This window comes from Dermacentor andersoni, chromosome 8 (assembly GCF_023375885.2).
Source record: "Dermacentor andersoni chromosome 8, qqDerAnde1_hic_scaffold, whole genome shotgun sequence".
NCBI lineage: Eukaryota > Metazoa > Arthropoda > Arachnida > Ixodida > Ixodidae > Dermacentor > Dermacentor andersoni.
Genome location: NC_092821.1, coordinates 9,892,785 through 9,910,989, shown reverse-complemented (window position 1 = coordinate 9,910,989; position 18,205 = coordinate 9,892,785). Strand labels below are relative to the sequence as shown.

General features: G+C 49.2%; 1 protein-coding gene across 1 annotated transcript in view; it reads right to left on the bottom strand.

Annotated features, from left to right (window-relative positions):
- Nucleotides 1-348: 348 nt before the first annotated feature.
- The window catches only part of LOC126526671 (uncharacterized), a 215,547-nt gene continuing 197,690 nt past the window's right edge, over nt 349-18,205 (bottom strand). Inside the window, exon 5 of the mRNA XM_050174533.2 lies at nt 349-4,214. Coding sequence (XP_050030490.1) covers nt 2,360-4,214 — 1,855 coding nt within the window. The 3' untranslated portion in view covers nt 349-2,359. The remainder of the gene's footprint in view (nt 4,215-18,205) is intronic.

Here is an 18,205-nt window from a genome sequence, read left to right as displayed (position 1 = left end):
TAGAACACACTTATTCGACGCCCCTTCCAGTTGGTGGCGTCTAACCGAAGTTATAACAGATTCGAACGACATAAATGTCTTTTAGAAAAGAACGAAACTCACATTCAATCCGACTTTAAGGCAAGAACCTCACAGCGGAGGCCATCTCTATAGAGGAGGAAGTCCTTATAGGCTACGCAGGTAGTGAGGAAAAAGGACAGGCAGGTCAGCCGACCAGAAGCGGCCGTGTCTGCGACTGGCAGCACACTGCGTGGGCTGCCTCGCGTTTGCCCTAAAAGATTATGTGGCCGCGGTGGCGTAGCCTACGACCGTGATATTATTAGAAAGCATACTCGACGTCCACAGCAATAACAAAGAAAAGCAAAATTTTATATTTATTTTCGCGGAAAACTGGGCTCATTGAAGTTCAAAATACGTAGGCAGTCACATTCTTCTTTGGTCACAACACTCACGGCACATAGATGGGTTGATCACAAGTGGTTGACATTGGGGCTACAACAGCAGTTTCCGTTAACCTTGTCGATCTCTAGCGAGAAACTACCACCCTTTGCATGAGTTTGTCGCAAGGCATTGAAAACATTTAATGAACGCAGACTGAATGTTTCTTTAGCAATATGTTTCCGGGAGCCGCTACATTTCTAGGGGATACAACAAAGACGTGCCGATTTCATGTTCATCGATCATAATTAAAGCATGATAAATTAATGCGTTCACCGTAGCAGTACCCTGCTTAAGAAGTAGCTATCATAGTGACAATCAACTGTTTGGATAGCACGAATCTGAAGCAATAATTGTTTTCTTGTCGAGGCAAATAAGAAAGATTCCACATACAAACAAGCCATCTAAATATTTGTATCTGGTCCGTCCTTTCTCACCCATTAGTTGCTGTGTTCGATATACATACTCAGTATCTAGCCTTAAAATTAACATCCTAAGGGATAACTAAAGTTATTGTTATTAATTCAACGGCCTATTCCTACAACCCCAGTGACTTATTCAAGGATGACGCCCAACAACGCAGTAACTTGTATTTTTGCTCTAAATATGTTTTAATTTGCAATGATCGGTGTCTTGACATACTTACAATAGGCAATTTATATAATCGCATCTATTCAAAACAAGCCCTGCTTTTTCTTGTCATCAATGTGTACGTACAGAAGTGCATATCACAATTCACAAAATTTTGATTAGATGCCGCAGTTATAACTAACTTCTAAGCAAATGCTAATCAGTACTTGTAAAGGTAACGTCATTGCTCGTAAGTGAAAAAGGAAATCACAAGTTATTTGACATGTAAAACTACCAGTAATAAAGTCGCCAATATATAAAATAACTTCATCAACGCAAGAAACAAATCCAAATTTGTCATGCAATGCCTCACATATACGAATATTTGTAGTTGAAGTGCCCCCGGAAACTTAAAATGCCTGTAACTTAAGTATTTTGTACGCACTTTACATTTACAGAGCTTGCTTTATGTAATAACGCTTGCACGTTGGCCAACGGTCGGTCCCGCAACTCAAGATAGCGACAAGGGTCAACTGCCTCACGACGCGCAAATATTGACAAAGAAATAGAACTTCGTCAATCTGCCAAAATATCTTCAAGTGCCAGAGAAGCTGTAATACTTAAAAATCATTTGTTTGGTCACACAGAATTTGCCGAAACTATAAAAAATAAATTAGGGAATATCCAGTCACTCTCTCTAATACACAATGGAATACAGACAGTCAGATAGCACATTTCAGGGACATCACATCAGAAAACACATCACGCCAGTTTCCACAGTGGTCCAAAAGTAGGGTGTCCTTATGCCATGATGGCAATGATATCTTTCACTCTCGCCACAGGCTTCACACATAAAGATAGGGCGAGATTGTGTCATTTAGGTCTCACCAAAGCGCCTTCCTTTAGGTTTTGTTATTACAGTTCTCGCTACAGACGTCCTCGCTCGGTGGCGACACAGCACTTCAGAACGCAGAGAAACGAAACAGCTACGCCTTGTCCGTATTGTTACATAGTATGTGCATAATCCGCCGTCCACTCTTGGATTGAAAAAAAAAAATACGTGTTCATAATTGCAGAACTCGCACTCTACTACGCCAAACTGCGAATACGATGTACAGAAATCGACGCCGTTACAAGACAGCTGATTTGAGCTTGCAGGTGTCCTTTTGAATTCTCGCACCTTCCTTGCACAGCCAGCGATACACAAAATGCGCATGATATGTAACGCCCGTTTTCATGACATTAACACAAGCTGCTAGGAATGTCGACCATTTAATATTTTGCTACCCGTGACACTGACGTTCTCAATGCGGTAACTTTGTTTAGCTTTCGTTTTCTCAGAAGCTTTCTGTCATATGCTGTCCATGGGCATTTCCTCTGATCCAACATGTCGAGTTGCTGATGCTGTGCCATCGGCTTTGGATTTGCGAAACTGGCAAGAACGTCTCATCAGTGTTAGCGTCGCAAATGCGAGAATAAATATGGCGACAGCACCGACGCAACCAAGCGCTACAGGAAGCGTAGGAAACCGAGTACAATTCTCTGGCACCTCGTCGTAACCAGATGGGCAGTGCGTTTCTCCGTCACACCAAAGTTCAGGGCTAATGCAGGCTTCCAGTTCAGGGCATTCGTAGAGACAGTCCACGTTCCGGAAAGACTGTCCAGTGTTAGATTTGAAGAAAGGCCGCGTGACCTCCATCCACCTGACCCTGAACGGAGTGGAACTTCCCGTGCAGAGGGTTTCGAGAAGCAAACGCTCCGGCCTTGTTGACGACGACGAAGACATCACGCTAGAGCCATTGGACCAGGAAGGTGAGAAAATGTCGACCCCGGTTATGCTTTCCTGCGCTTCGTCGTGACTACTAGAGTCGGCACAGATGATCGTAGTGTGCGTGAAGTCTTCACCAGAATACACGAGCAGGCGGCTGTCCCCGCAGTTTCGAGACTGCCGCTTTCCCCCGATTACATTCAGATAGAGGAATTTCTCTGGGGCGGCCTCAAGAAGCCACCGACAGCGCTTATATACACCGGAGCGATACGCACCCATTCCTGGACCAGCGAGTCCATTGTCATCGCTAGTGGCTGTGAGCGCCAGTGATGCTTCTCCAACAATTCCTCGTAAGAGCCCCGTGTCTCCACCGCAGTCATTTGGGGGCAAGAACTCGTAACTCGCTTCAAATCCAAAGTTTGTGAAATCTTCATCAACAGTCATTCCAACAATGACGAAGCTGAGGAGCAGTTCACTGCCCACCGATGTGACATCTAAAGGAGATGGTAAAAACGTGGAGTTGCTGCATATACAGCCGGCTGGTATGGAAATGGCCAACCACGATTCTGTGATCCTGAGTTCAGCATGCCGTTGTTTACCAGCACTCGGTCCAAAGGCAGCCACAAAGTGCCGGCTATCATATTTACAAGTGTAGCGCAACTGAGTGGGATCGTACGCCGTGGAGCAACCTTCAGAAGCGAAGAAAACTTTGTCAAACCGCAGGCGTACACGTTGAGAAGAAGTGCCTTGGAAGCGATACGTGCAGGCGAGGTCTTGTTGCCCCCCTCGACCATAGAAAAATGTATTTCTCGGTGAGGCTACGCGACCACGTGACTTTGTTGTGCTGCGGAACACGCGGTCGCACTGACTGTTGTTGACTGGCGCACCGTTCTGAGATGTGTCCACGAACTCGTAGCGGGCAACCAAGGAACTCGTCTGTGATGTCACATCGCCATTGCCAAAGACTCTATACAAGAGTGCCATTCTCGGGCTGCTAGACAGGTAGCTTTCAGTCTCTACGTGGCATGGACGTGGTGGCACAAGGCTTGGATAGTCGTTTGCGTGGCTGCAGATACGAGGTATTGACTTCTCACAGAAGCGTCCCACGAAACCTGCAATAGCGCTGTGATCGCTGGCGTTTTTTTCTCCAGTATGTCTTCCATATTGGAACCTCTCTTGCAGCACTGGTGGTGGCACAAAGCCTGTATCAAACACAGGAGAATCGTAGATTTCCAATTGACTTACATCACATTTTTCGACACTGGACCATGGTTGTCTGTCTGGTACGAAGTAACTGGTGAAGTAGAGCCAGACGCGGTCAAAGCGTGAGCGGCCCCGGAACTCGAACGTGCATATTGTGTTGTCTGGAAGAGTCTGTCTCGGCGTGTAGATAATTCCAGAGCGCCTTTCAGAGCTGTCGACCACAAATTTGCAGGACCTGCATGGAAAAGAAAAAAAAATTGACCATGAAAAAAGGCACCAGGTATATTATTGCTAATTATATACACTCGCCAACACATGTTCGATGCATTGTGCATTAATCCATATCTGCGACTAGGCACCACAACTATAGAGCTGACTATAGCACTACTTATCACATTGCGGCACGGCAACGTGACATTTAAAAGGAAGCTGTGGTGTACTATGACAACATCGGAAATTTCCACGGCAGTGTCAGGACAAAGGTCAGTTCCAAGGTAGCACGTCGTTTGTGGTCAATGACTGGCTCTATCAAGGCCTACTGTTACATTGGCAAAACCAGTTGTGGGCTGTTCCTTTCTAACGTCTGCGGCGCAGGGCTAGTCCAAAATTATAGGTATGCTTTGCCATTTATGTGCAAACAACGCACTCTAAACTCACTTCTATGGCAACTTTTAGGTATGTTATATAATATAAACTACATGTACGTGATATCTATGTAAAATATTATGTTTCTGCCTAAAATATACACAAGCAGATGTGCACACGTAAACTTTAAGGTTAATACGAGGGCAGACACCATGATATCTTTATTATGCTGTAAAACGTACTTATTCCGCCTATGCTTGCGTAAGGACTCAGGTTGTTCGTAGCATGGATTGGAAGTTTGTTCACTAAAGTGCCCTGCACCTATACTACGTTATATTGTCTCGGATAAATTTACAATAGCACACGTATTTTCTAAAACATGCCATCCATACATAAAAAGGCAATGTGAAAGAACTCTGGGAAAGTGAGAAAAATTTTAGGTTTAGTAAAGAAACATTGTTGAAGGGAAAATGTAAAGATTATTTGCTTGCGAAACATTACTTTTTGTTTAAGGTTCAAGGCGCAGTTTTCAGCATATTAGCAGAATATCTCTCTTTATGGTAAAGTGCATGAGAATTCTGAAATAAATGCTGTGAACACAATAGGTTTTGTTCATGCAGTTGCTGTTTTCCGTTTGTGGAGCCGCGAAAGTGCAGGTAGACGGATCTCAAATGCACAGTACAATTAGCCTTATTTGCGGGTAAATATGCTGCTACTCAGAGGGCCAGCCATATCAATCCAAGCCCATGGACATACAGAATGACCCAGCCAACTTAAGCCAAGGTTTAAAAACATGCCAAAGCACTCCAGAAGGACGCCACCAAATGGATCGCATTGACTATTATACGACAAAGTCATACTATTTCTTACAGCGAATCTATTTACCTGATGGGCCTATATGAATGAACCGTATGCGTGGACTCGTAGGAGAGTATCTGGGCTGGCTAACGCCCGTTGAGGGGACACAAAAGATGGTGGCGCTGTGTGGTCTCTTAGGGGGTGCGGGGCTATCTAGGCTGGCTAAAGTCCGTAAAATGCACAAAAAAGATGGCAGTGCGAGCGCCGAATAGGGGGAAAGCCTACGACAGTATGGTGGAGAAGAAAGATAGGACACGCGATTTCACCGCGCGCCGCACCCGCTGAGTCGGTTGTTGTTTACACGTCTTTATTCACATTTTTGTCCTTAAAGGGCTGCGGTGAATTGGGTTCGGAAGTGGCGGGAGTGAGAAGGTGAGGGAAACAGTGGGGGACTTAATTATCTACATCATGGGGTCTGATGCTTTCGCTGGTACGCTCGAGATGAAGAAGTCTGGTCCCAGTGGCTGGAGCCTCAGGATCATCCAGGAATTCGTACAGTGACCGCCGGAGCTCGTTGGCGGTCGCAGCACTGCAGTGTCTCGCTAGCGCCGAGGTCTGTAGGGAGGTTGGTCGTTATTCCGTTGGGAGCGAAGCGAAGGCCCTTTGCCTGGGGCCAGAATACAGCGGGCAGTCCCAGATTAAGTGTTCGAGGTCCGCCCTGGTGTTGCAGGGGCTGCAGGTACCCGCACGCGGACATTCCAGGCCACAAGGGTCCTCCTTTCTGCAAAAACACTGCACGAGGAAGGGAGTAAGGAGTGTGCCAGTCTGTACCTGCCGGAGCAGAACCTGCTGCCGACGAGTAACAGCCTGGGAGGGAAGGGGAGGAATGTCCATGGGATTGGACGTAGTGAAGAGATAGCTGCACCGGTGGCGCTTGGCTTCGGCTATTGCTTCCATGGGATCGTACCACTGACTGTGTATTTCCGTGTCTTCAGGTACGTTGTTCAGTAATTGTTCGGGAGGTTTCGACAGCGCGGATAGTAGCGTGGCGCGCGCTAGTCGATGGGCCCGTTCATTTCCTGGTATACCCGCGTGCCCCGGGATCCAGTGTAACTGAAAATCATGACCTTGGTCAAGCAGACGACGCACTTGGAGGCGGAGTTGGACCACAGCAGGGGTTGTGCGAGTGTCCTGGCAAGCTCTAAAGGCATTTTCAGAGTCCGTAAACACTCTGTAGTGGTGCTTAACCTCTCTTGGAAATTTGTTGGCAGTGTGTTCAGCATGCCGGAGTGCACCCGCACTGGCCGCCTTCGCTGCCAGCTGCATCTGCTGTCCTCTGCGCTCAATGCAACGGCGCGGCGGTTTTGATGGAAAAACACGGGGATGTGCTTCCCGGTAGCCACCGCGGTGTGTAAGAACCAGATTGCGCATTGCAAAGGTAGACCGCTGCAATAGTTTCAACGCCAACAAAAGTGGAGAAATTGGGAGACCACGCACTGTCCACACGGCCGAAGAAGGAGCTGAGTACGAGTAGAGGCATTGACAGCAGAGACGCGACTATAACCATCGACAACGTTTGTCCGTGTGAAAGCGAAGTATCCGGTCAATGACTTTGCCTCCGAAAAAAGTCAGTGAGAGCAGATCTGAGGTTCTAATCTTCGCCGTCGAGCGCAAGCTGCCGATGAAAATCACCCACTGGAGGCCGCTCGTAGGTGTCACGCTAGGTCATTCGAGTCTGCGTCGAAGCGACAGAAGCGTCAGTTACCACTTCCTTCAAGTTTCACGGGGGCGAGTTCCAAATTGAAGAGAATGTTTCTATTCCAGGAGCATGTAACACGCGGCAGCCCTCCCTGGAACGCTGCTTTCGGCAAATGACGGCAGCCGGCGACACAAGTTTAAGCTTGTGCCGTCGCCTGCAGTAGCTCGCATCCCCATAAGCGCAGGCAAATTTGCACATTTTTTTAAAATAAACCAGGCAGTTAACTGAGCCAAGTGTTATACTAAGTGAAGTCGACGCCAAAATGCAATCATTCTGCAAGATTTGAGTAAGAACATTGCAGTGGTGAGCGCAAAATTTTTTTCGAACACGCGCAGGACTCTTAAATATTCAAAAGTGTATTCTAATCATAGAGCGAGCTCAGTGAGTAGTGTTGCGTTCTCATGTCAGTTAGTGGCTGTGGATTACATTGGATGAATAAGTTATGGCAAATGAGTTTGCGGACTCCAGCTATTCGGTGGAAGGTTCATGAATGAGAAATCACTTCCTGCAGCTTCGCTATGTACTTTCGTGCTACATTGGAGTGGACGAGAATTTTACTTTTCATATGGAATAAATAGAATATCAGTAGGCAGTATAGCTGATGTGCTGGAATAAATATTCCATGACTAGCTTTCGCCGCGTGCGGTGCACTCGTGCCTAGCGCCTGTGCAACACGAGAGCTTCTTTAACGTGGATAACATTTTTGGCGCCAGCAGACGAGGAGAGAAGGGAGACATTGACAACACAATCTGGGGTTCCGCCCTTCTGTCCTGGGCTCTCGGTGCTAAGAATATCATCCAAGTTGGAGTAGGAACGTGTCCAACATATAGCAGTTCATTATCGTAATTTCGCGGCCAAAACAAACCCCGAAGAAAGACATGTAGGGTTTCTTTCATGGGGAATCTTGCCTCTCTTGCGCCATAAGAACTGCGTTCGCGTAAATACTAAGAAGCACGACGTACTTCGCTTCTTCGGCCGCCTAAACATACGTCCAAACGGGATAATAGTGGCCGATACACAGTCTCTAATGGCGAAGCGTCAGTTTTTGTCGTCAGACTTGGACCGTTGATCAGGCGGCACACGATCATGATCATGATCATCCGCATTGCTAAAGCCACGGTCCTGAGCAACGGGAGGAGTACGTGCACCATGGGCCCGCTCTTCCTAGATGTAATATGAAAATGAATGTTTTACAATAAAATAAATTGGCAGTAACAACGTGCCATTATGCAATGATCTGCGGCCGATAAAGTAGCATCTAGATGACCCCGCCCCTCCCCCCCCCCACGCTTCCCTCCCTTTCAAGGAACCCTCGATGTCAGACCCGGAGGGGGGGGTGGTATTCTGTAGATGATCATGAAGTGGATATAGCCATTTGATCCACTGCGGAAGTTCTCATTAGCTGGGATGCCTGATTAGTTCTGATGGAAGTTCTGATTTAGCTGGAAATTCTCATTAACGTGCGAGATGTTCCGGAATGACTTCTTGCAGATATTTACTAGTGTCGAGCCCAAAGCAAAAGCTGAAGCTCTTCTAGAAGTTCCAGTGCAAGTTCGCAACGAAAGCATGACGATTTTCAGATATGACTAACCTGTTCAGACACGCCGATGCCTACATGCCAAAAGAGAAAAAAGTTCGCTTCTTGATGAGGCGTGTCAAACAAGAGCGCTTCGCTGGATTGATACACAAGTCGCCCAAGAAATTTGCTGAATTTGTTTTGAAGGCCATAACCATCGAGCAAGGACTCGAAGTTAGGAACAGGCAACCCGCCGCGGTTGCTTATTAGCTATGGTGTTGGGCTGTTAATCACGAGGTCTCGGGATGGAACCCCGGCCACGGCGGTCGCATTTCGAGGGGGAGGGGGGGGGGGGGGGGGGCGAAACGCGAAAACACACTTGTGCTTGGGTTTAGGAGCAGGTTAAAGAACTCCAGGTGGTCCCAATTTCTGGAGTCCCCCACTGCGGTGCGCCTCATAACCGGATTGTGGTTTTGGCACGTGAAACCTCGTAATTCATTTTTTTCGGAACAGGCAGTACAATTGCCGCACACTCCTTATGAACTACGCCGAAGTTCAACCACTCGGCACCGAAGTCCTGTGCGAGAGCATCAGAGCGTTCGTGTGAGAGGATTCATAATGGTAACAGCCCGAGCAAGATGACGACGGAATGAAAGGACACAGGACGAGCGCTGTCCTGTATCAGCCCTCGTCCTGTGTCATTTAACTGCGTCGTAGTCTTGTTCGCGCTGTTACCATTATAAATGTACACCAACTCGCCCAACTTTGCACTTTAATACGCGTGAGAGGAGCTTCAGAGAATGTTCCGAAGATCGCAGCTTCAATTTGCATCAATCGCTGATGTTGTGCGAGAAGAATTAGAGTGGTCATTGGGCCATCCCGAGGCACAGCCGGAATCGCCACAGGATCATCCTGAAGCGATCACCAATACTGCCGTCACCCGCCATCAAAGTAAATCTCTGCGCCCGCGCCAGGGCGTCGTAAAAACGCAGCATAGGCCATGGTGGTCCGTGAAGGCGTCGAAGGGGCGGCCATAAAGGTACGGACGAAACTTAGCCAAAGTCCAAACTATGTGTAAGTAGTCTTTGTCAGTGATGGAATAACTACACTCAGCTTTCTTCGGGGTTCGACTCGCGTACTCAACAACGTATTCTTGGTATCCTGGTTTTCTTAGAGCCAATACTGCCCTAAGGCCGACACCGCTGGCATCAGTTTGGACCTCCGTAGGCGCATTAGGTTCAAAGTGACAAAGAATTGGTGGCGACGTCAGTAAGCGCCGTAGCGTCAGAAAAAATTCGTCGCATGCTCGTCACCAAGCACAAAGGCAGCTAGAAGCTGTCAGAAGCTTGGTAAGAGGCGGGACGACAGAAGCAAAGCCACGCACAAATCGACGAAGATACCAGCACAGCCTAATGAACCTTCGAAGCGTTTTCTTTGAATTAGGTTTGGGATATTCGGCTACAAACCGGATCTTCGCGGTGTCAAGAAGGAGGCCCTCATTGCAGACGATGTTACCTAGTGTCTTCAGCTGGCGCGCAGCAAGATTGCAATTATTATGTTAAGTAGTAGGCTAGTAGAGGTAAGGCACGTGATAATTTCACGAAAATGAACAAGTGAGTTGGAAAATATCGGGAAAAAACAACAATTTCGTCAAGGTAGCAGGGACTTGAATCCACTTGTACCCAAGAAGGAAATTATCAATACCACGTTCGAAAGTAGCTGGGGCATTGCGGGATCCGAACGACATGACGTTACAGCGCGTCAGAGTGACTAAATCTGTTTTAGGTCGGTCATGGTCGGCCATTGGAACTTGCGAATAACCCGAGCATAAATCCAGTGGCGATAAATATTCCGACCGTTGGAAAGAATCGAGTGCATCATAGATACGCATCAATGGGTATACATCCTTCCGAGTTACTGATTCGGTGACAGTCGACACCGTCTGATAGATATATCCATTTTGCGCACAAGTATAACAGGAGACCACCAGGGGTAGTGGGATGGCTGTGTTTACACAACGTTTAAGGATATCATCGACTTATTCGATGATAATACGGCGTTCTTCCGCTGCAACTTGATATGGTCGTTGGCTTAAGGGCGCATGACAACCGGAGTCATTGTGGTGTGTTACGCTCGTTCTACGATCCAAAGATGGTTGATGGCAAACGAAGGAGGAGCGGAAGGACCGAAAAAGGGCCAGGAGTTCGCTATGACATGTTGACAATAGATCGGCGGCAATAGAAGGGTAGAAACTGTCTGGAGCTGGAGGTTCGGGAACAGGTAATGTCATGGCATTCAGTTGAACATGGGGTTTGTCCTCAGCAAACTCCAGGGAGCGCAGGAGGTCCACATCTGGTATGTGGCCCAAACATTCCTCACGAAGTAACGGAGGATGTGAGCCAGTTGGAAACGAACATGGTTGCAACAGTCAATTCAACGGTAAATACGGCAAACGGCAATAGTAGGCGGTGTCGGTGGAGAAGAATTTCTGACGGGTTAAACAAAACACTTCCGTCTGAAGTGGCCTTACAGGACAGGGGTCGCCGTTTTCAACGTAGATCTATGTCCGCAGCAACAGCAAGTTTGTGAGCATCGAGAAGAGCTATGGAAAGAGAGGTTTGCAGTGACTTCAGGGCCACTTCTGCATAGACGCAGCTGATGATGACACGCGGACGCGAAAGGAAGTCCCATCCGAGATTAACGTCGTGGGAGCATGACGGCAGCATGAAAAGCTCTATGACATGAAGTTCCACTTAAATAACGACACGCCCGGTTCACACAGTTGAAGGTATATTGTACAGTTAGCTGGCACTGACGGAACACTGGTCCCGAGAACGACGCGGACACGTTTTATGTTACGGCATAGATTCTCGCAGATTAGTGGAAACGGCGGCCCCATCGTCAATAAGCGCTAGTGCAGCGGTTCTTTTAACAGCGACGTCGACAACCTTTGGTGGCGAAACAGATGGAGGCCTTGGGTAGTTTCGACTCGCATGCAGCTTTTGCCTCCGGAACTGCAACAATCAATTTCCCTCTTCTGTAGTAGGTCGGCGACGCGTGGGCGACAGTGAACGTCGTCATGAAGATGGGAACTGGCGGTTGGCAAGGATGGTTGATCATCAGAGTGCACCTTGGTGGCGTCCGTGACGACGAAGCAACGAGCCTGCTCACAATGTCAAATGTGGAAGGTGTATATCGGCGACAGTGGCGGGAACGGGTCCAGCGACACCATAGGTGAAGCAGATGGGTCTATTTTCCGGCGTTCGCCACGCGTCTCGGTGGCGAAAGACCAAATGGGAGCGGTGCATCATACGCGGTCGCCCGCAAGGCATGGATCGGCATCGTAGGTCGAGCATATGGCGCAGGCAGTTCATGGGGCCGAACCGCGACGGAAGCGTGGGTAAGCGATGCAATGGCGGGAAAATCTTGAGGCTTGGTGGGAGGGCCTCAGCAACCTGGGTCCGAATGACATGTTGAAGGTCCGGAGCCAAAGTGCAGTCTCGTGCGTGAGAGGTAGAAATGAAAGTTTACACGCTGCCTTTTCACTGATAAAGTCCTTGATCGTAGATAGCAGCGGCGGTTGATTGGCAGAGCGCTCAGCTAGCTCTATAGTGTCAGGCATCGTGAGGGCTTGGCGGACAATCGTGCGCTGCCTATGCAACTCATCAAAGCTCTGGCACAATGAGACCACTGAAGCAATTGTGGTGGGGTTTCGCGCGAGCAGCATTTGAAAAGCGACGTCCTCGATGCTATTCAGTATGTGTTTTATTTTCTTCTCCTCCGTTATGACGGAGTTGACGCGGTTGCAGAGATTGAGCACATCCTCGATGTAGGCGAAGAAATTCTTGCCGGGATGCTGCGAACGCTGGAGCGAGCGCTGCTCTGCCCGAAGCTGGCATGCCGTAGGCCGACCAAAGACGTCCGTAATGGAAGTCTTGAAAGCGGAAAAAGAGTGAATATCGGTCTCGCGGTTGTGATACCACAGATTTAAAATAGGACGCGAGTCAGCATCATTTGATCGTCCTATTTGTTATTGGCGCTAACTGGTTCATAAGTTGAGAACCAATATTTAGCAACTCAGTCACGTGAGCCGTTGAAGATGGGAGGATCGCGCTAACGATACACGGCACCAAAGGTGGCATGGGTTGCCGGAGGGTAAGTCTGAGTTGAGGTCACGTTGGCCATAGAGCACGAGCAGAAGGCAGCGTCCGGAAACGAATTTCCAGGTTGGTGCAGGGCACCCACGCAGCCTGCACCTTATGTCATGTGATTTATTAACGTGAATCGTCAAGGAACGACGGGCAACCTCAAAGACGAGCGCCAAGAAACGGTAGGAGTGAAGCTATCAAAATTCAGGCAAGCGAAAGCTTGGGTTGCGTGGCTATGACCAAGCTGTGGCTTGCTTGCTTGATTGACCGCTTCATCGTTACCTGGTGTTCATTACACTATTTATGTGTAGCACCATTCAGAGCGATACGAATTGCGAGTGTGGTGCGTTCTTTTAAAGTAAAGTCTTGATTAGCGCATTGCCAACCCTTTTTCGTATCGAGAATTTAGCCTCATATCGTAGGCTGCTCACGTTGAATGGGCAGTCCGCAAATGTCAGCTGCTATTTCCTACTGGCAACGACTGGCCAGCGTGCTGTTCCGAATAGTTACACCTCTTCGTCCGTATATATATATATATATCTATATATATATATATATATATATATAAAGGGGTCGCTGGAGGTCTTGAAGATAGGTTACCGGGAACGCCTGCCGGACTTCATCGCGCACCACTTCGGCGATTGACGCGATGTGTCTACCAAGTGTCGGTGTCATGATCTTTTGAATTTCCTCTCTGATAGCTCTCTGACCAACTCACGCAAGGAGTTACTGCGGTCACTGCGGCGGCATTGATTGTAGTGCTGGCGGACAGTCGATCGTATTGCCTGCATCTTTGATGAAGGGCCCGCTCAATAGCCTTAGCCTCTTTGATAAACTCAGCGACAGTGACTGGTGGATTGCGCACAAGCCCCGTGAACAACTGCTCTTTTACACCTCGCTGAGGTAGCGCAACTTCTTATCTTCGGGCATGTTCGGGTCGACTCTACGAAAGAGGCGGGCCACGTCCTCGGCGAACATTGTGACCGACTCGTTAGGTTGTTGCACGCGTAGCTCAATCATTTGCTGGGCGCGGTCGCGTCGGTCGGCACTCGCAAAACTTTCCGTGATCCTCTGCCGAAAGTCATGCCAGCTCGTGAGGCTACCCTCGCGGTTCTAGAACCAAGTACGGCCGCTGTCGTCAAGGGCGAAATAGACGTGGGAGAGCTTTTGCTGCTCAGTCCACTGATTAATCTGTGCGACGCGTTCATACTTGTCCAGCCAGTCTTCAATGTCTTCGAAGACAGCACCGCGATAGCGATCGGGAACCAGCGGATGCAGAACGGTTATCTGTTGTGGAGTGGGAAACCGACTGGTTTGGAGTGATTGTGGCGGACTGGTTTCGGCCATTGCGAGATGCGTGCAGCTCCTGGAGAGAGGTGGTTGAAGAGCGGAGAACTCCGGGGCAAGGCCTAGCAGTCGACGACTAAAGCGATGCACGGGTGTCGTAACTGGTGACAGTGCGTCCGGGCTAGATGAACTACTCCCAGAAGGACTCCGACGCATCAGACGCGGTCCGTACCCCGCACCTCCACCAGTGTCGCGGTACAACGCGGACAGATCACAGGGAGACGTTGTTCACGAACAACAGGACAATCTATTCAAAAACAAACAGAGCAGAGACACGTCTTCTTCATCACCAAATGTCGCTCTGAGCCACTAGGCGGAGTCCGTTAGTGCTCCCACCGTCGTCGTCGTCTGCATAGAATATGCGCGTCAATATATATATATATATATATATATATATATATATATATATATGTAATTATATATATATACCATGACTACAGGAGATGGATGGATGGATGGATGAAAAACTTTATTAGGGTCCTTTAGGGCGCGCCCTAGCGCGCAGCGGGCCGCTCCCACGTCGGGACAGAGAGGCCGAGCCTCTCCGCCACGTCGCGGGCCCGTTGGACAGCCCATAACTGTTCTTCGAGGCTGGGGCTGTGTAGGACAGCATCCCAGCGTGAAGAAGTGTTACTTTCATCGCCGCGTAACGCGGGGCATCGCCAGAGCATGAGAGGTAAGTTCGCTAAGTCATTGCATAGTGCACATGTATTTGTCGTCTGAATTTCGGGGTACATCTTGTGAAGCAGTAGGGGGTTTGGGTATGCCCCCGTCTGTAGAAGCCTTAGTGTCAAAGCCTGAGGTCTATTGAGTTTGCAATGTGGGAGGGGGTAGATCCTCCGAGCCAAGTAAAAGTGCTTAGCGATTTCGGTGTACGAGGAAGGAGAGTCCCGATTGTCAGTACCCCCGGCGTCACGTTGCCCGGTAGCTACGCGGTTGATGATCCCTCGCGCAGCTCCGTGTGCCGACTCACTGAGGTTGGGCGGGGCATCCTCGATCTGTCCCATGTGGGCTGGAAACCAGATCAATGTGTGTGGCTTGATCTCTTTGCTTCCTAATATCCCTAGGGCCGGCTCGGATATGGTTCCTTTGGCAAATGCCCTAACAGCTGTTATCGAGTCACTGTAGATTGATGTCCTCTTGTCGTCCAATAAGGCCATCGCTATTGCAGCCTGCTCTGCGATTTCAGAGGACGTCGTCCGAATAGAGAGTGCGTTCGTTATTTGCCTTTCATGATTTATGCTAACTACAGCGAAGGCCTGTCCGTCGGCCTTCGCTGCGTCTACGAAACTGTTCTCTGAAGCCCGTTCACGAGCCTTTTCCAGGAGAGCCTTCGCGCGCTCCCGACGTCTTCCCACGTTGTGTTCTGGGTGGACGTTTCGTGGGATCGGGGCGACAGTGATGCGGTCCCGCTGCTCTCGAGGGATGCTGCAGAACTTTGTTTTGATTACTCTGGGGGGAACGCCCAGCTCCTGTAAGATGTGTCTTCCAGCTTGTGTGGTAGATAGGCTGACGAACTGGGCCCTCTCCTGTGCTTCCGGTATTTCCTCTAGCGTGTTATGCATGCCAAGTTGAAGTAAGCGTTCCGTGGGAGTGTATATGGGGAGGCCGAGAGCTCTCTTGATTGCCTTCCTGATTAATGCTTTGAGCTTATCCCTCTCCGATCTTTGCCAGTTGTGCATGGCCGCGACGTAAGTGAAATGACACATTACGAACGCATGTACAAATCTCACGAGGTTATCTTCTCCGAGGCCTTGCTGCCGGTTGGCCACTCTTCTGATTAGTCTGATGGCATTGTCCGTCCTCTTAGTGAGTCTCAGCACTGTCTGGTTGTTTGAACCATCGAGTCCACCATCATGCCGAGAATCCGGATAGCATCCACCCTCGGAATATAGCCTCCGTCGTTGCCCACGGGCTTTTCGACGGCTGGATGATGTCGTCGCGCAGTATTTCGTCGACTTGTTGCCCAATAGCTTCAAGTTCTCGCGTCGAAACTCGACAAGGGCTCTGGCGGAGTGGTCGAGCACACTCTTCTGTTAATATGCGATGCCTTGCAATTGGTGTTTGTCGAATCCTCGATGCCCTGGAAAAGCAGTCTTTGTATTGTCGCAGAACACTTCTGATCTGCTGCTCCTTACTCAAAGGAAGACTTGGATTTACGTCGAAGTCTGGTTCGGGGGCTATGTTAATCGGGGTAGATGCGGCAGAATCCGATAAGACAAAGCCATTGCTGGTTTCCACAATTTCCTCGATGTACGCGATTGTCGTGCCCTTCTTCACGTGCTTGAACTCTTGGCTGAAGTTGGTTAGCATAACTTCCGCTTTCCCTCCGTGGAGTCGAGCGATCCCTCTTGCGACGCAAATATCATGGTCGAGCAGTAGATGTTAATCGCCCTCGATGACGCCTTCTGCGTCAGCGAGTGTGTCGGTGCAGACGGAAATAATAATGCTGGAGCGCGGCGGGATGCTCACTTGATCTTCGAGCACACTCAAGGCGTGGTGACTAAGAGAGCTCTTCGGCGGTATCCCTTGATCTTCCGACAGCGTTATCGATTTTGACTTCAGGTATATGATTTTGCCGTGTTGGTTCAGGAAGTCCGCGCCGAGAATGACGTCTCGTGAACACTGTTGGAGGATAACGAAGGTGGCAGGGTAAGTCCGGTCATGAACGTTAATTCTTGCCGTGCAGATTCCAGTCGGAGTAATGAGGTGTTCCAGCGGTTCGAATTTTAGGGCCTTCCCATGCAGTTTTAATTTTCTTCAACTGGGCGGCGATGTGTCCACTCATTACGGAGTATCGGCCCCTGTGTTCACTAAGGTGGTAACTGCGTGGCCGTCGAGAAGCAAGTCGAGCTCGGTGGTTCTTTGGCGTTGCAGTTATGTCTTGGCGCCGCATCACGGCTGCATCGTGTTGAACAGAAGCTGGAACGTCGCGTTGTCAATTCGTCTTTAGTCGGTGTAGCCTTGGCTTCGTGACTTCGTCGGGACGGCGGCGTGTCGTTATTATGTCGTCGAGATGGTCTCTTCGTCGTCTTCGTGGGTGGCAGAGGATCGTCGTCAGTTCGACGAACAGCAACCGCATCTCCATCGGTTGCTGCTTTTAGTTTTCCGGATATGAGCTCGCAGAGTGGCCCCGGGCTGGGCCGGTGTATGGTCGGCGCTGCAGCAACAAGTACCGACCTGGTGACGGCGAACGGGACGGTCGTCGAGGGCTCCACTGAGTGGCGGCAAGGTAGTCCGCGATATCGCGAGGTCGTTCGCCTATCTGTGGTCCCGGCGCGTTAACGGCGAACCCTCGGAGTCCCATCTCCCGGTATGGGCATCGACGGTTTCAATGTACTGTTTCACAGTAGACAAATGTGTGCTGTTTTAATTTTCGTCTTTTCCTTCATTATGTAGCTCTTTTTGCAGTTTTTTCATGTTTGTACGTTGCCTTTAACATTGGTCCATCACGCAGTTAACAAATTTTTATTTCTATAGTTACTTATTCTCACTGTTATCGACAAGTTATTGCTGCTTTACTATCACTATTTGTTTGTGGTTTTTATGTTGCCATGCGAAAAGCGTTCTGTTTCTTCTATATTGTACTCCGGGGAGCTGGGAACTAGTCAAGCTGACTTGTCGGCTTCTTTTCCCGCACTCCGTCACTTCATGAGTGCAATAAAGATTGTTATTATTATTATTATTATTATTATTATTATTATTATTATTATTATTATTATTATTATTATTATTATGTGCCCGGCTCCTCCGCAGTGATAGCAAAGGGGACGGTGGTCGGGGGCGCGCCAAACACCAGTCATTCTTGGAATCCCGCCTGGGGCCATGGGTTGGCGTGCTGGCGGCGGGGGTGGTGGCGGGGGTGGTGGCGGACAACGGAACTGTGTCGTCACTGAGCCCTGCCGTGGGCGCGGAGGGGGTACGTGACGGCTGGTTACAGCGGCGTATGTCATCGCTTGCGGCTGAGGATGCGGCAATTCAGGGGCTACTCCGAGTTGTTGTTGGAGCTCCTCACGGACGGCGCCGGCAATTGAAGCCACTTGAGGATGTGATGAAGGGAACAGCTTTTGTAG